General features: G+C 45.6%; 1 protein-coding gene across 1 annotated transcript in view; it reads left to right on the forward strand.

The window, feature by feature from the left end:
* Nucleotides 1-4,101: 4,101 nt before the first annotated feature.
* Nucleotides 4,102-24,516, forward strand: part of ZNF804A (zinc finger protein 804A) — a 105,025-nt gene continuing 84,610 nt past the window's right edge. The window contains exon 1 of the mRNA XM_078864602.1: nucleotides 4,102-4,629. Coding sequence (XP_078720728.1) covers nucleotides 4,519-4,629 — 111 coding nt within the window. The 5' untranslated portion in view covers nucleotides 4,102-4,518. The remainder of the gene's footprint in view (nucleotides 4,630-24,516) is intronic.

Genomic DNA, 24,516 nt, shown 5'->3' on the forward strand with positions numbered 1-24,516 from the left:
TACTGCATCAAAAGGCCCTTCAGTGGGGTAGGTGACAGGGGGTCGCTGCTCTTCTCAGGGTGGGCAACCTGCCCCTTTGCCTCAGAGCTGAGCGTTGCCACTGCGGTGGAACACGAGCGGATCCCGATGACAGCTGATGTGTAATTCGTTACAGGCTCAATTCAAAATCAACCTGTAATATGCAACGTAAACAACCATCTTGAGGAGGTAACGGGTAATTATGCACCTATCTGCAGGCGTATCTGCAAAAAAATCCATCTTTTGTCAAGACATTTTGAATATTAATTATCTTCTCCAGCGATGCAATGAGAAATGCAGTTTCACACATGGGCGGCACATTGAGGGCTTTACGCGGTTTATATTTTTTTTATGCAGGACAATCATTTCCACAAGCAAACGATAGGGTCACAAAGGCCACACATGCGATTGGCTCATCACGTGCGATGGCACAGGTCCTTGTGACATCTGCTGTGAGGGGGGTGGGTGGGTGGGTGGGGGAGGTGGACATGTGAAGAAAACTTAAAACGTAATAGGCTGATAATTCATGCAGAATGCGTCAATGGAAGGTTCTGTATTTTATATTTTAACAAGCGTTTCATACTCAAGCCATGGTATTATTCGTGCAAACATTCACAATATTATATTTGTGTTGTCGCTTTTGTCTGATAAAATGTCCTGCAAGCAGTGGCTCTGAAACGTCATGAAAGTGATTTAAAGCTTTCGTGACTGCAGGGATTCATATTCTTGGTTCTTTCGGTAAAGTCACGTAGAAGAGAAACAATAAAATAATAAAAATATAAAATAATAAAATTATCACGACGTTTCGACTGCAACACAATCAATCATCATCAGGTCTGAAAAAACAGCGAGAAATTTTGAAAAAAATGATTGTGTTGCAGTCAAAACGTCGTGATAATTTTATTGTTTTATATTTTTATTATTTCATTGTTTCCCTTCTACGTGACTTTACCGAAAGAACCAAAAAAGTCATTAAAGTGGTTACACATAAAGCTACTTAATAAGTGCCCCGTACATTCGGCTCACATTTCAGTGCTGTAGTTAAGTGCTTTAAATTTCCATCTCTTCTGCAGCTTGTTGACTATGTTACACCCCTCATTTAGCTGGTTCACATGCTATGCAGGTCAGAACATTGAATGAGTGGCCCACCATATGTTACTCACACTTTGTGAACTGTCAGTTATTTCATGAGATCACGTGTTATTACTTGTTGCGTGTATGTTGAACTTCTTACGCAACCGTACATAGCCAACCGTACTAATCGGAGGTGTTATTTTTTCGGCACTGGTATAACATGTTTCCAAGTATAAATAATCAATTTAAATAATTTTAACGTCATTTACTATTGTTAGTGGAATATTAAATTGTATATATTGTGCAGGAAACATGTGGTATTTCTTATCGAGTACGTAAAAACAAATGAATTTGCCACAATTTATAGAGTGCATGGGCAGCATTTGTATGGACTTTCCCATTTGCTTCCATACTCACGCTTGACATTTAAACAGGGAATTCATGTCCAAAACAAAGGTTACAATTTATAGAAACGCGTTTGCAAAGTCACGGTGTTTCTATTAATGTTAATAATGTGGCACCGTATCTGTGTGCTGTATATTAATGTAACGATATACCAGGCAAAACATCACACCGAAGCTTTACACAAAAGCCATCCTGAACAATTTTGTAGATAAATTGTTGTCTATCAACAGTGCCGCACAGCCACAAGACCAGCAAACAAACATCTACCAATGTCGAGCCAATATGTGGTGACAGTAGGTCTGTGTAGCAGTGACACAAACTATTTGTTACTCTACCCACTCCAAGACGAAGTGCAGTGTCCAGGTGCTGTAATAAGTCTGAGTCTGGACCTTACACTTTTAACCCAAGCAAGCTGTGTACTATCTCAGTGGGAACATTTACACCAGTGAAGCATTGGAACATGGATGTTGCGTGTCGTATCCTCATCACTGTTTATATGGTGCACCACCATATGGTGAATTCTCTGGAAACAGAATTGCAATTTTAAATTTGGAAATGTAGGCTGACACAATTAAAGCAGGATATTTGAAATGCAATCAAGTTCGAGTGTGTAAGTGGTTAAGGCTTGATATGTCACCAATGTTCACTCATCAGATTATCTGATCTGCGTGGAATTAATTATTTGAAATTGTTCAAAGCAAAATTCTCAAATTCACGTTTAAACCAGCATTTTTGCCAAATGTACACAATTCTACATACATACGTATGGAACTTCAGGGCCTGTGCTGGCAGTGATGTACAAATACGGGCGAAAACAAATGCCTATAAACCTTCATCATTTACACTGCCTAATAACAAATTGACAATACAGAAGGCCAATGTTTCGGCAGCGGCCTTTCTCAGCTGAAGGACCTTTGCCCAAACTATTGGTCGATAATATATCTGTCCTCGTGTAAGGGATTGCTAATGATCGGAGTGGCGACGTGTTTTTCACCCCGCACACATATTCTCTACAATATGCTCCCCACCCCTTGTCCCGCTAAAGTAAAACACTTCCCCCCCACCACCACCCTTCAAGGATTTAGAGTGAGACGGCCAGGAGATTGACAGCAAAGATGTATGCGAGGCTGCCTTTGCTTGGCTGATGGAGTGGAGATGTGGGTGGTTGCAGATGAGCAGGCTTGGGATGTAATTCATTACCTGGGCTTAACAGGTTTGGCTGCTTTGGTCACCACCCTCGCTTCAACCCTGCCATGAAACGCCACCTTTTCCCATTACGCTGTGCCGCCTGCCGCACAGTGTGTTTGTGTGCACGTGCGAACGCAAGTATGCAATTGCGCTTCTTGGAGATGTGCGTGTTGTTTTGTTTATTTGGTTGCCTGCCTTTCAGTCTGTTTGACTTTCATTCTCTCTGTCACCCCCCATCCCCCCATTCCATATAAGATTGTCTGTCATGCAAGGCTTCAGGAATTATCTATCTACCCAACAATGCTACTCCTCCACCCATGTTTTACAACTGGTTTATCGAACCGAGCGGAAAGTTATTTACTAGAATAACCACATTATGCATATGCCGCGCGTTCCATTGCTCTGTCCCCCTACCCACCCCATCTGCGCAGTAATGTGAGGGAGCTCACACGCTGTGCCCACGTCAGGTTCATTTTGAGCACAGTTGGCCACTACTGGGCAGCATGTGTCTTATTGTTATGATTGAGGCAGCTGGCAAATTCGGTTCCTACATTTCTACATTGTGCGGTTTTCTGTTCACATTTTCGAGTGCGTCATGCAGGAGATTGCCACTTATGCGTTGAACCATGTGATGATAATGACATTTCAATCGTATTTGCAATTCGTAATTTATTCGATGCTAATCAAGACATTTGTATAAATAAAAGCTCTGCTTTCTATCCCCCCCCGCCCCAGTAGATTTATTTTAACCTTTATAAATAAAGATCTGATTGAATCGGAGCTAAGTTGCCCTGTCTATGCCGACGATGAAATTCACGCACGCACGCGCACGCACGCGCGCGCAATCACACACGCACATTGCGCGCAATACACGGCGAACACGCAAAGCCACGTGCCAGACGTCCACAGGCAGCAGCAACAACAGCAGTAACAGCAGCAGCAGCAGCATGCTCCCAGACCACGCATTGCCAGTATCTCAGACTGGCTGTTTAGCTGAGCTGGGCTTGCTCCCATGTGACCATCTCCACAGCAAATGAGGCAACTTGATTTCACCGTCCTAAAAAAAAACAGCAGCCCTTATAGAAGAAGCCTGCAGCGTACGTTCCACAGTGATTCACGCGCAACGGAGAACGGACAGACGGAGGCAGGGAGCCACTGCAGATAGCAAGGCTGTCGAAAGCTTCTCCCTCCTGTTTAAAAGAGCAAAATAGCCAGCGTTAGAATTCCAAGCGAGTATGCCTTTGATTCACCACTTTTTTCCGGACGTGCTTTAATGTGTCTCGCATTGCCCTTTCGGTAGAGAGACTGTTATTACTTTCAACTGCTGCGGGGCGTTTAAGTGTATGCAGATCAGCTTTCTGAGAGCAACAGACGCCGCCCGCTTTACCGGCATGTGTACGGTTAACGCATTGAGTTGAGTGACAGTGACTATCTGAAGGGATTGGCAGCAGGATGTGTGAAGGGAATGCAGACGTGTAACATCGACAGCTGCGTCTCGATTTGCCTGGAGACTCGGTTGTCCCCGAGACAGCCAGTCGGCGGCAGCTCACAGCCGGGATCGTGCGACTGATAGAGGGAGAGTCACTTTCTGGGAAGCATTAATGCTAAGTGATAGGGGCTTAACGAAGAAATGGATTGTGAGCATACATCCTTAATACTTGCTCACGATGTAATTTAGGACAACTCGGTCAGTGTTGACGGATTTACGCGATCGATGTTTACGTCCTACGCCGTCGGCTGCAAAATATAGAACTGAGTTTAAAGTGTGACGCTCCAGGTGTTTCTTAGCCCTTCCCGGTCTTCTCAGCTCCTTTTCAATTTCACACCTGCAGCATGGCTTGCTACTACCTTGTCATCAGCTCCCCGCATCTGAGCAATGGCCACTTCCGCAACATCAAGGGGGTGTTCCGTGGACCCCTCTGCAGAGGTGGCAACAGAGAGCCGGTAAACGCTCTAGCGATGATCTCTCTTCTTGTGTGCGCGTGTGTGTGTATTCATATTGTTGAGATCCTGCGTGTGTGAGTGTTACATTATCGAGATATTTTGGGCATGTGTTGATGCTGTTTTTATTAATAGAGGCCACAATAAGTGCGTGGACAATTGAACTCAAAAATAAGCAAGTAAAATGTTACAATATTCATGAATGGAAAAGTGTGTGAGATGTTTATCAAAGTTTTTTTGCATGCTCAGATATTGTACCTATACTATTTGGTTGGTCGAACGTGTTGTTAACCCTTTTTAGAACGATGAAAGTTTAACACAAATGTGCACATTCTTACAAATGTTTGAAAAGGTACATTTTAATTTTGAAATAAATTGTTCACGTTACATTTTTGTACGTTTTGCTATAAGAACATTAAAAAAACTACCCAAAGAAAAAGTCCTATCAATTCAATAATTATGGAACGAAGTAAAGTGATTAACCTAGGGACAAATCACCCAGGAAGTGCCCGATTTAATTAGATATTGAAAGCTAAGCGAGTTTGTACCTGGACGGTGCTTGAATGGACAACCACCACCGTGCATAAACAGGTGCTATAGGCTTCTGCGTGGCTACGCTTTTGGCAGCAGAAGCAGTGCAGCAAAATCCATTGTTGTCCTGTACATCTATGCTCTCCACCTCCACTGACCAGCACAGTGAAGTATGGTCAAATAGCCCCCATGCTCCGCATGGGCCGGGAAGGTCCTTGTTCAGCAGTGGATCGTTCAAGGGCTGTACTTGTACATGTTCCGTGGAGCAATGCCACTCGAGTAAACAAATCAAAGTAATGTAGATATGAAGATAGAACAATAAAATTAGTTTGCGTACAACCTTGCAAATCCTTGAGCTGTGACACTTCCATGTAATTAACTTTGATATACATTGGTTTGCGAAGCGTGGGATATAATGTTTGGCAGTCTGGAGACAGTGGATGAAAAAGTGGTTTGATTTAAGAGATCCACATGCACTGCGTGACTTTGGTAATCTGCATGCTAATTGAATTGATTCAGCTTGTGAACAGAGAGGAACTTGTTTTACGAGTACCACTACTCGACACTGCAAACGGCGAAACTGGTGACGCTGGCACAATTGATGCAATCTGTGAAGCCATATGGTGACACTTACTCGTTGGGGTAATGCGGACAGAACCTCAGAAAATAAGACGTACATATACAGACTAAGTGGTGGAGGGGATAGTTAGAATAATTATTAATGAGTCTGCCCTGCACACAGTGTTCATGTAATTATAAGCACTGATGTAAACTTTTTACAAGGTGATAATAAATACTGCATATGAAAGATATTAAAGGCGCTTTATTTTCGGAGTACTCTCGAGTCAATTGATATGCACGGTTAGTGTGTCGGTGCTTGCATTCGAGGTAATCGCTTAATTGCAGGATAAGCACACCACGTTTCAACATCTTGATATGGAATATGTGACGACTGTATTGGCAATCACGGAGAGTGCTTGGCTAGAAGGGGTGCTAGGGTTGCTCCCTGCTCCATCCAAATTCCCCCACCGGAACACCCAAGTTCACTCTCCTAAGCGGTTTGTCACTGGTATGTATGTTAAGCTTCTTTCATACCGCACATAGCCAACCGTGCTAATCATAGGTGTTGAGGAAGGACAAACAACTAAACACAACAAACCGTTTTAAATAAATTAGTTTTCAATCTAGATTTAAAAGTGCATAGCTCCAGTGGCTTCCGAATATCAGAAGAGCGTTCCAGACGGCCGCAGAAGCACATCTGAAAGCGCGCGATGCCGTGACCATCTTTGTTAGATGACTAGCCAAAAATCCTCTGCGAATTATGTTTTATGTTCCTTGACGAGATCAGAAAGGTATTGTGGTTCATTTGTGACAAGCACTTTGTGTGTAATGAGTACGACCTTGTGTATTGTTCGGCAACTGGAAGCCAATGCAGCTCAGCGACCATTGGGATGGTAGCCTCTCTCACAATAACTCTCCTGCCCCCCATTCGAGAGGAGCTAAAGCCACGCCGATTGGCAATATGTAACTTGCTCAGGATGCGAAGGTCCTAACACTTAATAAAGCACCTTCATCGCAGCGGGAAAGACTTGGATTTTTTAATGAAATCAGCCACTATCAATGTGATATTCATGAAATATGTAATGCATTTAAGTACATTATAGAAGTGAATAACGAGCACAGTTTTCTCTGAAGGACACTTCCTTAAGATCAGCTTGCAAATGGCGTTATGTGTTTGTGAATACATCTTCATACTGTGTTTCTCTCAACGCCGAACATGTGTTGCTTAAAGTGTCTCATTTGGTACCACATTGTTTCCCGAGACACATTAAAGTCTGCGTAAATATTATTTAAGAGTAATTATAGCGTTGGTCAAAACACCCCCTCCAGATCTTCAGCTATTTGATCTACTAACAGATCACTCAGATAAAAAGAATTAACAATTTTGTGTTTGTCCCGACAGATGTCAAAAATACTTTGTTACCAACCAAGGCCCGTTATATTTGCAGCATAAAAGAAATTGGAATAAATAAAGTGATCCATGCATTGTTCATTCAAATTGTTTAAATGTGTGTTTGCTGCAGATAATGAACCATTCATTGCGATGAACTTATACTCAATGGCATAACATGCCGTTAAAGAATTTCGTAAATGTCGCAGAGCTTCTGTAATTAAATGTGACGTTTTACATGACTCCTGCTAGCAAGATTCTCATTTCACTTCATTTTAAACGATACATTGAACTTATCTGCCATTTTATATATGATACAATTCAATATTGTATCACTGAATATTCACTCATTGGGGTGAAACATTATTCTGTGTTAATTTACCAAAAATACAGAATGCCATTACTTAATGACCTCTTCCACTCCAATTCCATACGTGTGCCTTTGTCCAAATCACGCAGAAAGTGATTTCTCACATTAAAGAATGTACATTTTGCTGAGACAAAACTGCTGTCCAGTAAATAAAGGAGAACAATATCAACAGCTTCTATAAAGGGGTTTAGCGGTGGCTGATGCACTGTGCTATGAACCTGCTGACTTGAGTTTGACTCCTGACCACGACTAACATCAGTGACAATTGGAATCAGGGGCGCCACGGTGGCGAGATGTTATCTCCCACGCCTGGTATAGAGGAGTTCGTGGGTCGATCCTGACCTAACGTCTGTATATTTGGAGTTTTAATGTTCTCCCCGTGGTCGCGTGGATTTTTCCCTGGCTTTTCCATCCACATTTAGAAAAATGTATTTAGAGTATTTGGCTGCTAGAAATTTCCACGTGATAAGCCACTTCGTTGAGCTATCATTTGTGGGCCAGGTCGCTTCTGAAAAAGGGATACATAGCTCAGTGGGCCTTACCTGGTAAAATAAAAATATATAGTTTAGTTTAGTTACCTGGTTCTCTGGGCCGACCAGCCATTGAGCAACCAACACTGACCAACACGGTGAAGTATGGTCAAACAAGCCCCATGACCAATGTGTGCATTTACAAATGGCTGTAAAAATAAATACAGTCTAATGAAAGTAACTGCGTGGTGATGATCTGGCACATTGCACTGCTTCCCAGTCCAAACTGATACAGGAATTGTTATATTGGAACAAAAATCTAATTTATTGAACAACAGGTCCATTTTACATACTATTTCACAAAGTTACAAATATATTGTAAAAAAAAAATACATTATCCGCTGAGGTAATACATTTTGAAATGTTATTTATTTTAGACAACTTGCCCAATTAGCTTTTTCAGTCGAGCGGACCAAAAAAGGGGCTCGAAAAACAGCACTGTGGCGGCGTACTCAGCTTGGCATCAGAACTACATGGGTTCAAATCCCAGGTGTGGATCAACTCAGCCAATCATCCTTTTGAAGCCTCTAAAATGGATATTACTTTGCGGACAGTCAACAGTTGTTGTCTTATGGATACTATAATATAGGAATGCAGGATTTCACCAGCGGTTAAGTACTCCCAACAGAGATAAACATCAGTGTATGTGTTTTTTTTAGTCTTGGAAACACAATAAAGGGCTGTAGAAGACAAACACAGAACAAGTGGGGTTGGAGATGAGGGAACCTGCTGTTGCTGGCTTCTAAAAGCAGAATCTGGTTCATTGGAGGATTCTGAGTGATACCACTGAGATGATGGTAACAGTTTGCCTCCAGCAGCCACGGGAGAAGATATATAGCAACGCTTACACTCGTGAGCGTACTGCCAGACTTCTCAAATAGAACATTGTATGAATACTTTATAGGGCTAAGTTCATGCATATAGTAGCTGCATCACCGTGTAAGTCTACAAGACCTGAGTTTGTCCTGTGACCCCTTCTCAGCAAGCTGTCACCACACTATTTGGCCTTAAGAGTTCAACTTGCCTGGCACCAACACCTTATTGAGGTTACAGGGACTTAACAGAGACGGGCATTCACTGGATGTTAAAATATATTTTAATGGTGTCTCCTGCTTTTGTACAGTGCATTTGCATTCCAGAGGTGATGGCTGCAACCTAATTATACGCACATAAGAGCACTTTGCAAGGGGAGGAATACGTTTGGTTCAATGTCAAGCAGTTACTTGGATGGTTTTTCAGTCCCAGATGGAAAACATTTCAATGGCACTACCCACTCACTAGGATGTGGTGTGACGGTTCCAATGTGGGCAAAGCTCCCAAATGAGGTGGCGGTGAAGGGGGTGCACCTCCTCCCCCCCCCCCAGGTTCTGATTACTGAGACTCATATGGCAAGAGTTTGAGACAACCTATACTGGTAGGAACCTCCTGATTACACCAGCCCACAGGAGATTATTGTGTCTGTCGTGCAGGGAGGGGCTGGGTGGGGAGGGGAGGGTGGGGAGGGGAGGGTGGGGAGGGGGAGGGTGGGGAGGGGAGGGTGGGGAGGGGCTGGGTGGGGAGGGGAGGGGAGGGTGGGGAGGGGCTGGGTGGGGAGGGTGGGGCTGGGTGGGGGGTGGGGCTGGGTGGGGCTGGGTGGGGAGGGTGGGGCTGGGTAGGGAGGGTGGGGCTGGGTGGGGGGTGGGAGGGGTGGGGCTGGGTGGGGAGGGGCTGGGCACCCCGTGGTGCCATTATAAAATTCAACGTTTAACCTACTCACGCCGGCTTGTGCCCGCCCTCACAGTCGGCCATATTTGCGGAATACACCACGCCGCCGTTGACCCTGGCCATTGACCGAGCAACCCAACGTTCCTACCAGCTCCCTCCGCAGGAATGTGTTGGGTGCACCTTTACCCAGTTGCCGCGCATCTCTTTCAGCATCCGTATAGTAAAAACGCAGGTGGCGTTGGCTGCTGGTGATTGTGTGCACGCTGGTGTGCAGGTACTCCTTCGTTCGTGGTATACTGGACAGCGCGTGGATACATATTGAGCGTGTTGAATTCAACACGGTGTACGATTTCTCTCTAACGTTTCATACACTTTGATACATTTAAGGCAAGAGGTGTATAGATCCACTATAATTAAAACAATATTATTACAGTGTAGACTATATATATAGTATACATAGAAACATGCGTTGAGAGTATTTGGCTATTATACATTTCCACATGATAAGCCATCTCGTTGAGCCATCATTTGTGGCCAGGTCGCTTCGGAAATAATAACTGTATAGCTCAGTGGGCCTTAGTTTACATAGTTATAGTTTACTGTATAATTGCATCTCATTGACAGTAATTCTAATGTTCTGAATATAATGTGAGCACTCAAGAGGAGCATGTCTTAATTTGTTTGGCTGTGAATGGCTGAATTTGGTAATGATGGATTTTCAGCAGAAAATTCCCATCGAGACCGAGCTTGGAGAACCTATTGGATGATCTTGCTTTAATACACGTCCCCTCTTTTACAGGCACTTACTCTGTGGGTAATTTTGAAATGTTTCTGCATGAATTACAAATGAAGGCATTGGCGGGTAGATTGAAACAATCACCGTCTGTCCCTCAGCATGCCAATAAGGGGTGTCTGCCTCCAAACAAAAAAAAATCACGTAACAGCACTGCACAAAAGACAGGAAATTAATACGATGGCTCCACCAGGCTAAAGCTGTGCTGCAATATTACATTTTCACAAAAATATGTTTTCATCAAAGTAGTGGTGATAAAAGCGTGTTGTGGATCAAACATGATGCATTTAGAGTGTATTGAAGCACAGCCATGAATGTACCCCAATGAAAAAACTGAAAGCGTAGATTTATCGTCTTGTGCCATTTTCACATTATGTATCTCCAATGTGTGCTTGTGCTATCTCTGGTGACGTGTTACTCATGCAATACATGTTGTACTGTTCATATGACCAAATATTGAAAATAATTACACAACAAACTGGATCTGTATCAGGAGGAATTAAAGCATTAATACAGTAAAAAGCGCGCGATGCCGTGACCAAGACTTTTGAGCATTGCAAGTTTATTCACGTGAGTGCATTCCAAAAGGTAACAATGGGACAAACAAATATGTATATATGTTAAACGTTTCCTATTACTAAGCCAAGTTCGGAGCTCTGTGCCAGAATGGTTGAATTAAAAGTAACCAGTAGGTACACGAAGTAGAATATGTATATGTGTGTGTATAACTATTTTATTTATGCAGTGATAGAATATTTCTCAGTGGGATGAGTGGTGGTCCAGTGGTTAGCACACTGCACTTTTAAGTCAGTGAACTGAGTCTAATTCCTGGCCACAGCTAACATGAGTGGCACATGACATTTCAACTGCTCTGGACCCCCCCCCCCTTTCACTTCCCACACTGACGAGCGTGGTGAAGTATGGCCAAATAAACCCCATGATGGACATGTTGTGGGAAGGCTTTCATCTAATAGTACTGACAAAGGGCTCTAAAGTAGTTATAATAGTGTAATAAAGGTCGTTGAGAACGTCTGGAATGCAGTATTCTTTATGAAGTTTCTTTCACAGCTCTCACTATACTCATTCCTCTGCTCTATGGCTCGTTCACGCTGTTGGCAGACAGCGTGAGAGGGAGAGAGGGAGAGAGAGACTGCCGTGGCCCACTACGTGGCAGGCTCCAGACCTCCGCACCAGCGTGGCTTCCACATTCGTTCCTCCAAGCTCTGACCACGTGCTGTCCGTCTCCGCCCCTTTTAATCCCTGGCCCACGTGATTCCTCGCAGCCAATCCTCAGCCACATCCCTGGAACCTTCCAGAGCCCACTCTACGGCCCCAGGGCCACGCCCCTAACTCGACTCCCCATTGGTTGTGGGCTGAGGCCAGCAGAGTCAATCATTATCATCCAGGTGTAACCAATTAATCATCCAGGTGTAACCCATTTATCATCCAGGTGTAACCTCACATTACATCACCCCCCCCCCCCCCCCCCGTGCAAAAAGTCAGCCGTCTCGTCTGGGAAAAGGGCGATGGGCCAACCCCTGTGACTAATATTTAGGGCGCCAATTACGCGTAACGAGGTAAGGTTAGTAGGGCGCCGAACAACATGCAGTTGAAAATAAACATTTTAGGGCACGAAACAATGTGCGCTGTAGGAGCAATACAACATTAGGGCGCCAACTGTAGTGCGGCATAACAGAAGAGGTTAAAGGTAAAACATGGCAACGGTGTTAACGAAATGGGAGCGACTTTGATCGCGTGCTCGACGCCAGTCCCTCTCCCCCCATGGAGCGTGGTCGTCTCGCCGACTGTTCAGTAGGAGGGGGCAGCGGAGAAGGAGCGGGTTCGGCGTCCTCCGTGGATGGAACGGGCCTCATCGGAGGCTGCTCGTCAAGGGCCTTGACGCTTTTCAAGGCCTGTGTGTCTGCGGGGGGTAGAACACGTCCCCGCTGGGGATCAATTGGCGAGGCAAGTGGCACGCCAGGCACATCAGACCCGGGCAGGTCAGCAAGTGGGGATGAAGGGCCAGTGCGTGGTTCGAAATAAGGTTTCAGACGCGACGAGTGGACATACCAATGACGCAGCCCGTACTGGATGCGAACACTTTGGGGATTCCGGACTTCTATTAGTCTCACAGGCTCTCGCCAAGGCCTGTGCAGTTTAGGAGATGTGCCCACAGGTACCTGAGGGCAATGGAGCCACGCCACGTCACCCACCGTCCAAGGCATGTCACGTCACGATCGACGCGCGTATCTCTCATTCCGTGCCTGTGTACGGGCCGTTGCACTCCTGGCGGCATCCCGCGCCTCCATAACACGCCGAAGCGAGTCACGGACATGGTCAGGCAAGGAAGGGGAGGGTTCCTTTCCCGCTGTACCAAGTTGCACATCAATCGGAGACACGTTTTCCTGCCCATACATAAGAAAAAATGGCGAATACCCCATGGACGCGTGCGGGACCATGCCGTACGCCGACAGAACACCAAGTATGTGCAATACCCAGTCGGTCTGCTTTTCGCTCACTGTGTGACAAAGCATGGCTGAAAGGGTACGGTTAAATCGTTCCACCATTCCATCCATCTGCGGGTGGTAAGGGGAAGTGCGGATTTTCTTCGTACCCAAAGTTACGTCCTTGATCCGTGAGTAATTTCTCAGGAGCCCCCTTATCCATTACGTATCCATTCAAGAAAGCCTCGGTGATGGATGAAGCCAATTGGTCAGGTAGAGGCCAGGCCATAGGCCAACGAGAAAAATATTCGACCCCGACAAAGAGATACTTATTACCCCTAGCCGATGGGGGAAATGGGCCGAGGATATCTAGAGCAACCAGCTCATTAATACGAGATACCTCGATCGATTGCAAGGGCGGAACGTAATTTTGACGTGGCGGTTTCCGCTTCGCACAATCTTGGCATGCCCGGAGAGTCCTGGTGATATCCGCCGTCATACCCAGCCAAAATAAATCTTGCTGCATCTTGAGCAATGTCTTCTGCACGCCAAGATGCATCAGCTTGTCGGCGTACAGCGTGCGGATAAGATCATGGTGAAGGGATGATGGCACAACAAGGCGTGAACGGTCCGACAACCCGTCCGTGCACATCAGCAACTCTTCCCGGTCAGTATATAACTGCGATTTCCCCCCCGACAAGTGAGATCTCGGCTTTCCAACCAGATCCTGCAGTGGAGCCAACGAGGCATCCGCCCTTTGTTCACGCAGCCACACCAAGTGCGGCAAATGCAGCGTGCCATCGGCCCCAACGGGCGTACACCGGCCATCATCTATTGGCATCGCACCCACAACCGGACAGGGAGGGGTGAGCGGTGCTGCGCAGCGATGTGTACCTATCAAACAGGCGCAGGGAGGGTTCAAGGGCAATCTGGAAAGAGCGTCTGCATTGCCGTGGCGGGTACCTTTACGGTATGTGATATAAAAAAAAATCCTGCAACAATTCCAACCATCAAACTAATTGTCTGGATGGTTGTTCCAATTTTAGCGAGTATTTCAAGGCAGCATGGTCAGTGCGCACAAGGAATTTTCTACCATACAGGTACGGCCGGTACTGGCGAACAAAATGGACGATCGCCAGCAACTCCCGACGAGTGATGCAATAGTGCTTTTCGGCGGGAGACAAAACCCTGCTGCCATATGCCACCACTCGTTCAACACCGTCCTTCCGTTGCGACAAAACAGCACCGATGCTGGTGTCGCTAGCATCCATGTCCAGGATGAACGGTTGGGAAAAATCGGGGTAGTCGAGTGTCGGCCCGGTGGCCAAGTGATCCCGGATAGACTGGAAAGCCAGTTCCTCTTCCGGACCCCATTTGAATCTCTGATTCTTTCCCGTCAGGACATGCAGAGGTTTTGCCAACGTCGCGAAATTCTTAACAAACCGGCGATAATAGGATGCAAAGCCTATGAACCGTCGCATGTCACCCACGGAAGTGGGCGTCGGCCACTCACGGACATACGACGTCTTTTGAGGGTCAGTGGACACACCGCTAGAGCTGACGATGTGTCCGAGGTAGCGGACAGAACGTTGCAACAAATGATATTTTTTTGGTTTAAATTTGAGGTCGGCCGATTGCATTCTTTGAAAGACAGCCTCCAGTCGTTGAAGGTGTTCTTCGAAGGTGCGACTGAATACAATAACGTCGTCCAAATATATGAGGCACGTCTCCCACTGTAGCCACGCCAGCACCAACTCCATCAGGCGCTGTAATGTCGCCGGCGCGGCATTCAAGCCCATGGGTAGGCGGTTAAATTCGAACAAGCCCTGCAGCGTGCGAAACGCCGTTTTCGGCTTTGACGCATCATTGAGGGGGAGTTGCCAAGAACCCGACGAGAGGTCGAGAGTATAAAAGAAAATGGCCCCCGACAAGGCGTCCAACGAATCATCAATTCGTGGCAGGGGCTACGCGTCTGCCACGGATATTTTATTCAACTGGCGAAAGTCAACACAGAACCTCAATCCGCCGTCCTTCTTTTTAACCAACACCACTGGTGTGCTCCAAGGACTGTTGGACGACGAAATAATGTCGGCCGCCAACATGTCGTCCACCGCACCACGCACATGCTCCCTTTCTGCAGGGCTCATGCGGTGCGGGTGCATACATATCGGTCCTGCCGCACCGGTGTCAATATGGTGTGACAAGAGCGAGGTGTGGCCCAAATCAAAGTCATCTTTACTAAAGACGTCGGCGTATTTTGACAATAGTGAATGCAATGCGTTCTGCTGCGTGGATGACAAAGACGTATTCTTATGGCACAATTCGGCAATCCATCGATCGTCTGAATGAGTGGCCCGAGACACGCCGGCAGCCATTACTCTAGGTTGGTCCCCATCAAGGCTAGTCGGTAGTGGCATGGGCCAATACTGCACCCGCTAGAACGATCACTCGTTCCGGGCCCCCATTCAACACTTGTAAGAACGGGGCCTGCCCCACCCGAACAATAGTCTGAGCCGCGACAAGGGAGAAGGCCTTAGCCACGGAGTTCGACGGGGACAGTAACACACCCGCCGCCCCATCCGTGGCTTCCAACTACTTCCGGTAGCGCAGCGGGATGAGCATCTGTGTACCCAGGGTATCTCCACAGTGACATCGGCCAGCGCGTGAACGGCATTCCCTGGAGGCGGCCGGCCCCACAGGGACGGCAAGAAGGACATCCTATCGCCCCCAGGCATCTCTAAACAACCCTAATCCACAAGGATTTTGACAGGCATCCGACAAAGAAAATCGGTACCCAACAAACATGGAACCGCCAGCGATCGCGAAATAAGAATCGAATCTGACGTGGCAACATTCCCAATGGCAATGTGGACATCCACCCGTCCTATGATACCTATGCCACCCCCATTAGCGGCAATGCATGTGTCGTTAGCTGGTTGGACCCGCGACGCAGGGATAGATAATAGATGAAAAATCACATCCGAAATGATGGTTGCCGACGCACCGGTGTCCACCAAAACAGGCACGTCTACCCCTTGAATCGTGCCCGGCACCGTGGAGGATCCTGATGCGGCTGCAACCACCCTTCAAGCCAATTTTTTCCACTGCGTAACCGTGTGCCGACAATTAACATCGGATAAACCTACGGGGGTGCAAGTGGATGCGTGAGGTGTTTGGACCTGCCGGGTGCCCCGATGCGTGCCGACTTGCCCGAGAATGATGTCGATCCGCGTCCGGTGGAGGAGATGGAGGAAGGCCCGACGGGAGCTGCGGAGGTCAGAACCGGCGCCCACAATCGTGGGCGAAGTGGCCCAGTGGGCCACACTTGAAACATGTGGCGGCCGCCCGACGGTCGGTCGCCTCGGCACCCGCTCGTGACCGACCGGCCCCATCGCGCTGCGTGTCCTGCTGGCGTTGCGGGGTCCAGCGAGGAGCAGCAGCCACCAACTCATCGTCGCTGCACTCGTCCGGGATGTGCACGACGCGACGTGGAGCCCATCCCAGCGGTTCAGCATCCTTTTTGGGGTCCCCCGTCCAAGCTGCCATCTGGTCCCAATGTCGCAAATTGTATTTGGCATATAAACATCGCGCTGCCCAACGAGACGTCAGCGGCTCATGGCTGCACACCGGCAGCGAGATGTTTAACTCCTGCGATAGTTCAATCATTCTTGCAAGAATGAGAGAGTCCAGGAGATCGGCGGAGGACTCAAGGTAGGCGGCCATAGCAAGCGCTAATAGCGCACCACAGTACGCCAAAGGTGTTTCTTCCAGCCCTCGACGTCGCTGCATAAATTTCCTATGAGCAGCCGATGATGGCTCGTAAAATTCCGCCATTTCAGCGAAGGCGTCCTTTAGCGTCTTCTTCCTACTCGCCGGGATGGAGCGGAAAACGGCCAAGGACACGTCGTCCAACAGCATAGGTAGAGCCTCCAGTGCCTCGGACTCCATCCACAGCACCGATCAGAAGGCGGATTCGAATCTCCACGTAAATGCACTCTAGTCGCCTCCGACGACGAATTCTTTAATATGAGGAAGGCGATGGCTGCGGCCACTGTCGGAGTCCTTGGCCATGCCCGTTCCCGCCACCCGCGCAGCACGCGGCTCCGCCAAGATGGCGGCCCCCGTCAGTGTGGCAGCGGCCCCGCCCAAGATGGCGGCCTCCTCCTCCGCAGCAGGTGTAATGGCGGACGCAGCCCCCCGTTGGAGGTCAAGGTCGTCCGCACTCGGATGCGTCCCATGAGGCCGACCCAGGGCGGCAGACGACGCGACCACCGTCACGAGATTGAGCATCACCGCACGGAGAGCCTCTATCTGTTCTGCCACTCGTTGCCACCCTTCGTCCATAGCTGGAGATGCCTCCGCGCCGGCCTGTCGTTTTTGCGCGGCGTTGGGGAGAGCAGTAGTCGGCGGTAGCGGTCCCGTTGCGCCCAGCAGCTCGTCCTCGTCCGCATTGTCGTCCTCTTCCGACGGCGGATCCGGTGGGTTCCTTTTTTTGACATGCTTGGACATCTTGGATGATGGTCCAAACAGTCTCAAAATTTACTTCTGACTCCAATGTAATAAAGGTCGTTGAAACAACGTCTGAAATTCAGTATTCTTTATTAAGTTTCTTTCACAGCTCTCAATATACTCGTTCCTTTGCTCTATGGCTCCTTCACGCTGTTGGCAGACAGCGTGAGAGGGAGAGAGGGAGAGAGAGACTGCCGTGGCTCACCACGTGGCAGGTTCCGGACCTCCGCACCAGCGTGGCTTCCACCTTCGTTCCTCCAAGCTCTGGCCACGTGCTGTCCGTCTCTGCCCCTTTTAATCCCTGGCCCACGTGATGCCTCGCAGCCAATCCTCAGCCACATCCCTGGAACCTTCCAGAGCACACTCTACGGCCCCAGGGCCACGCCCCTAACTCGACTCCCCATTGGTTGCGGGCTGAAGCCAGCATAGCCAATCATCCTCTTCCAGGTGTAACCTTCGCATTACATCAGGGCCACGCCCCTGGCTCGACTCCCCATTGGTTGTGGGCTGAGGCCGGCAGAGTCAATCATTATCATCTAGGTGTAACCAATTAATCATCCAGGTGTAACCCATTTATCATTCAGGTGTAACCTCACATTACAATAGTGTAGTGAGTCCAACTGAGTCGCAGACATTGTTCCATTTAGAGGCAACACATTTATTTGTAACATGTAACACAAGGGGTAACTGCCCCTTCACCAGATACAGCATAGGGTGGTGACTACCTTGCTAACTACTCTATACAGAGGCGTTACTGCTACGAAGGATCGGACCCTCACTCGGGTCTCCGACCACGTGGTTGCCTCGTAGGACGAAGAGCTTCAGACGCGAATCCTATAAAACTCCGCACCTCCCCCAACGACGTGGGGGTCGGCCAAGTTCAAACACACGCAGTTTTGTCCGGGTCCATCGCAATTCCCAATTTACTAATGATGTCACCGAGATACCGAACCGATTTTCGAAGGAGGTGACACTTTTGCAGCTTAAATTTTAGATTGGTTGCACGCATTTTGAGAAAGACAGCAGGTCAAGATGTTCTTTGAATGTACGGCTGAAGACGAGGTGCTTGGACATCTTGGTATGTCAAGCACGAGTCCCACTGAAGGCCAGCCAGGACCAGCTCCATCAATCGTTGGAACGTAGCCAGCGTGGAGTGGAGCCCCATCGGAAGCCAATTGAATTCGAATAGGCCTTGAGGTGTACAAAAGGCTGTTTTGGGCCTAGAGGCTTCGTCTAGTGGCAACTGCCAAAATCCGGACAGGATATCAAGAGTAGAAAAGTAGTAGGCTCCTGCTAGAGCGTCCAGGGAATCGTCCATCTGAGGGAGTGGATACGTATCAGCCACAGATATCTTGTTAAGCGTGCGGAAGTCGACACAGAGGCGCAAGCTACCATCATGCTTTTTAATAAGAACGATAGGGGCTCCCCACGGGCTGGTAGACGGTGAAATTACGTCTGTGGCTAGCAGCTCATCAACAGCTAGCCGAACGTACTCCTTCTCTGCAGGGCTAAGCCGGTAAGGGTTCTGCCGGATGGGAGTAGCGTCCCGCGTATCGATATAATAATAATGCAATTCATAACGCGTGCAAATTTGTGGGCACAATGGCCACAACTCACAGGCGCGGAGCCAAGCTCAGAGTCACTCAAAAGCGTGGTTGTAGAGGTGAGTTTTTAAGTGTCTCTTGAAGGAGACGATTGAGGTGATGCTGCGAATATGCAGAAGGATTGCGTTCCAGACTGTTGAGGCAGCCACGGAGAAACGGCGCATAGACGTGACCATCCTGGATCTTGGTATCAAGAGGAGGTCGTGAGTGGCACTGCGAAGGCATCTGCCATGTGCTGTGCTGCAAGTCGATAATAATGAAGAGAGGTACGGGTGGCAGGCAGATGTGAAGGCACGGTGGCAGAGCCAGGCGATCTTGTATGTGACCCTGCTGGTAATGGGTAGCCAGTGGAGGGCACGGAGACAGGCAAGTGAGTTGAAACGGCGATTAGTGTGGCCAATGGCAATGCATACCAGGTTGTTTTGTAGTCTTTGCAGTTTTTTTAGATTGCCAGAGGAGGACCGGACTAGGACGGAGTTGCAATAGTTGAGGCGAGACCCAACTATGCAACATGCCAATGTGTTGGCAGTTTCAGTGGAGATGAGAGGACGTAGGTGTCTGAGACCTGTGTATGAATGTCAGCAAGAACATCTGCACCAGAGCTAGCAGACCGTTAGCTTATGAACCCTATTCTTGTTGTAGCATTCATTTAACCAGGAGATTAAACAAACCTATTGAGACACGTGTCACAGCAATGTCTCTTATGCAAGGGCGACTTGGGTTATATCAATAACTATTGAATATTTTTAAAAGGTAAGCATTCAACAAATTTAGAATAATTTAACGATACGTTGATACGGTACAATGTGAATGAGGCTAATTTTAGGAAAGGAAAGTGAAGAGGAAAGCTAATGGAGTAAACTGCACAAAATATGTTAGAAGTAAACACCCTGGCTTTACGTAGTCAGGAATCATTCAAATAAGTAGCCAATCAAGACATGGTTAGACGTTAATGTTGAGCCTGTTAATACATTTCTCTTAAAACGAATGCAGTGATCTGTATCCAGCAGTGTGTATTATACTGAGTGTGAGGCACACTGGTGACAGTTTGTTTTTCTTATCAAATTTACAAGCCTTCTCCACCTCAAATTAGCACGATTGGTTATGTACGGTGCAAAATAAGTTCAACATACATTGTGTGAATTTTTGTAACATATTTTACATATTATAATTTATATATAAATTAGTCAGGGATTGTATTGCTTGAATATGACAATGTTGTAAGATGTGTTGAAGTGATGGAAATGTTTTTAAATATGTAGTTGTTGGTCTGTATGTAGAAGAACATTGTCGTATGTATTGTACATATGTTGTTGAAACTATCTGCAGATAAAACTCGTAGGGGCACGTATGATAATGTATTATTCAGGCAGAATGTAAGTACATAAAACACTCATTTAATGCCACTTGTGAAACATTAATACAGTCATCGTAACTTAAAGGCAAAATCGGTTGTAATTTAATTAAACACACTCAATACCCACACAAAAGGACTTCACAAGTTGATTTTAGAGGAATTGAAGACACTTATATTATAGTAATAACGTGAAACTCATGTTCAGCTCGTCTTGTTCAATCAGAACCACGATAAATCATTGTCATTGTGATTATTTTCTCAATGTGATGCATCATTCTTATCATGAAAAGGAAAAGCTTTCCCTCCTAAATTATTTCTGATTGGGCGTTTTACGAAAGCCATGACATCTGTATGCTTATTTTCACCAACCACCTTATCCCAATTCATATTTAATGTGTTATTCTGAGCAAGTGGTCGGTGCAATAGTGACTCTTGGAAGCTGTAAATTACACCAATTGCTCAGGTCCCGATAGGGAACCAATTAAGTCTGCGATGAGGCGTTAAAGCTGCAACAATCATCTCCCTGCAGAACAATCTGTCCTGGCAGATAATTCACACGTTTTGACCAATATTAATAATTTATCTTGTTCGTGTAATTGTACTTCTATCTTCAAATCACTTTACTCCTGTACGTATTGGATCCCAGAGAAGTTAGATAGTACTTTGATTGCCAGCCACAATGCATAACAGCAGAGGGTAATGCAGAAAACATGTTTTATTATACGCTTCTTGTGTACTCCCATGGCTAAGCTCCACATCTGCAACACATTTACACTAACCAACATAGTGAAGTATGGTCTAATAATTCCCACCATTTGCATGGTGTAGGGAGGCCCTCATCCAGTAGTGGATTGACATTTACATGTGCATGCATCATTTAGCAAGCACAACAACTCGGTGGGTTATTGGTAGCGACTAAATTATTTTCACTGCCTAGAATTATGGCCCTCAGCCATATCAGCTTCTTGGAAGATCTCAGACGACAAGCTGGTTGCTGCCCATTCCATGTGTGTGTAACATTTATGGAATGATTAGGCAGGTCCTATTCCAGATGCCACACATTATGGAAAATGTCTGTAACAATAAAAGATTAATACGGTTATGTTCAGCCTTATGACCCAGGAGCTCACGCTGCAAATAGCTTGCATGCAGTGACGTTTCACTTTGAGGGTGCCTCCTAGTGCCAACTGCTGGCAGGGACCTGAACACTGCAGTAATGCACATTTTCCAGCAGTAATAAATGATAGCTGCTGAAATTGAATAATAAATTAATTGCTATTTTAACGTGTCTACAAGGAAGGGGAGGAGGTGGGGGGTCTTACCATTGGTCCCTTTTAATCACATGTGGAAGGGAGACAACCAAACAATGACCAAGTCACCCGGAATGCAACCTAATGCCATCAGATCTCAGAAGCTAATACTGCAAAAGTGTTTTAGGCAATACAGTACAGCAACATTTATTGTTGTATTACACTTCGATGCATTCACGTCTATGCTTTAGACCTTTTGCTTTCTGCGTTAGCAGTAGAGAAAGGACATACTTCACTGGCCTGTCATTCAACTATTTCCGAGATGTACTACTGGATTGTGGAGCGCAGTGCATTGAGTAGTGAAACATTATATTTGATGTTCCTGATATGAAGCATGTAACTTGCATTTTTTTAATACATAACTTGCCTTCCTTAAATATACCTGTTATACTGAGCAAAAATAAAGAATAGAATTGTGCACGTGATTTCAATTCCATTAATTGAGTATTTATCTCATTTGCATTGCTATTTTATGTCTCTCTGGATTAGCTATACAGTTAAAAAAAATTTGACATTTTTGATGGAAAACATTTCAGGATAAAAACAGCTGTTACGTCAAGTTTTGTAGAATATGTATTTTGTTTTTATATCACATCGTAACTGTAGCTTTAACCCTTTGCGTCCGATATTATCTCTGTGAGACAATATATTAATCCCGGGCACACTGTGTTTTCAAAAGAAGAACCCACACAGATGTGGATTTTTATTGTTTTATTTTCAATGACTCACACTCATCACCGATACAGTTCAATTCCATTACGGAATACAATATCCATGCAACTCTGCTTTGATGCCATCGCTGTGTCTATTCTAATTATTTTTAATTGAAAGACAGTGTGATTTAAACATAATAAATTATTAAAATTCATTTCGAAAAATACATAGAATAGTTATTTATTATTTGGTTTTAATTTTACAGTAAAAAATACGCTCATATGAAGGTACATGAGTAAATCAATTCCATGAACGAGCATATCGAGAATACTTATGGCATTGAAGTCTCTGTACAATTGGTAATGATATAAATACACATATCAACGGAATTGACTGTGATATGCACAGAGATGATGTATTTTTATTGCCAGTGTCACATTTCAAGTCATTAAAATTATTGTTTTGTATATTGCACATTCAGCATGGTATGAACTAATATGGAAATACATCTGTAAATTCTTCATCGAATAATGTATTTAGAAAATAAGTATTGGTTAATTGTATGACATGAGAAATTAGTGAGCGTGTAAAATCCCATTTTGTAGAAATGTTCAAAAGGTCTGGAATTCAATTCAGTACAATAAGGAAATGGGCACAAGTTACTGCTGCCACGAAGAGCATATATATGGGTCTATCTTTAAATATGTACATTGACTGTTTTGCATATGTCAACGGATGGCAGGGGCTCAATTACAGTAGGTCAAATAATCCATGATAAATTTGATGCATAAGGAACCCATTGGTGTTGAGACAACACTGGTTTTATTCAAAGCATTATTGTGATATAACAAAATAATGCTAACCACTCCACCATAACCAGTAGCAATCTTTATTATTGGTCACAGTATATTAATGAATAAAAAATAGTTCATGAAATTTTGAGATTTGTATTATGTTGACTGCCTTAATTTCCTGGATTCTCAACATAATTTTTATGACAAGTTGGGTTAAAATTTATTATAAGCAAATTCTGCTGCAATACATTTCTTGAAATCCTTCAATTACATTTGGTATCCTTTTTTTCACATGGCCCACCTTAATTTCATCCCCATTCCACCTACAAGTTCAAGTTCATTTATTAGGTATAGCCCTGTGAGCCATTCGGCTCCTGAATCATGTAAATGTATGGACACATCTCCGATACTGTCTGTTGGTGCTGATGCGTTTTGATGCCCAGTTGATTCCTTGAGCAGACCAGATCTTGTCTTTATTTGTGCTGCACATTAAACTCAATTGAAGCTGTTGTGGGAACTTCTTGGAAGATTGTAATGTTACGTCAATGGTTTGAGTACATCTTGTACGTGTACCTATGTCACACATACTAAATCGCAAAACAAATATGGTTTACACACAGTAGATGTGGAATTCTAGCCACTGCAGATGTGTGAAAGTCATATCTGAGAGAGCACACATAATTAATACGGCAGTTATGGAGTGCAAATATAGAATAAAACTGCCTTAGTGGGTGTGATGAATTATTGCACCCAGCATATCTTAAATCCTTAGTGGACAAAGTTCAATAATGCGTGCTTCAAAGATACCATTTTTAGTTAATCCACTTACAAATACTGACCTTGATGTATGGGGGGAGCAGCTGACCTCGCAGCTAAGTGTGGCAAACAATGTCACTCATCCAGATGTTTTAATTGGTTTCTGTGCGAATGCGCAAATATTGCTGTATTGATATTCTTAGGTTTTTTCGGTAAAGTCACGACTTTACCGAAAAAACTTAAGAATACGAATCCTTGCAGTCACGAAAGCTTCAAATCTAGAATTGCTGTATTGCTTTTGTGTGTTTACGATCCACAATTGTGCACATTGGTGGGCACACACCATCTTGTCTGCTGAGCCATGAACAAGTACGCAATAAAAGCACATGGTGTTTTATTGGGCTCGTGGGAAAGGTCAGAGTAAAATGTGCCCTCGTGTGTAGCCAGGTTCATCGTCGCAGTCGACTCAACAATGATTGCACTAAAAAGCCCATCCAAGAATTGTAATTGAATCAGAATCTGCTATTCCCAATTCTGGAGGTATAAAGAACAGTATCCGAGGCAGAAAAAGACATGTGTCTTC

This window comes from Lampetra fluviatilis, chromosome 2, assembly GCF_964198595.1.
Source record: "Lampetra fluviatilis chromosome 2, kcLamFluv1.1, whole genome shotgun sequence".
Classification (NCBI taxonomy): Eukaryota; Metazoa; Chordata; class Hyperoartia; order Petromyzontiformes; family Petromyzontidae; genus Lampetra; species Lampetra fluviatilis.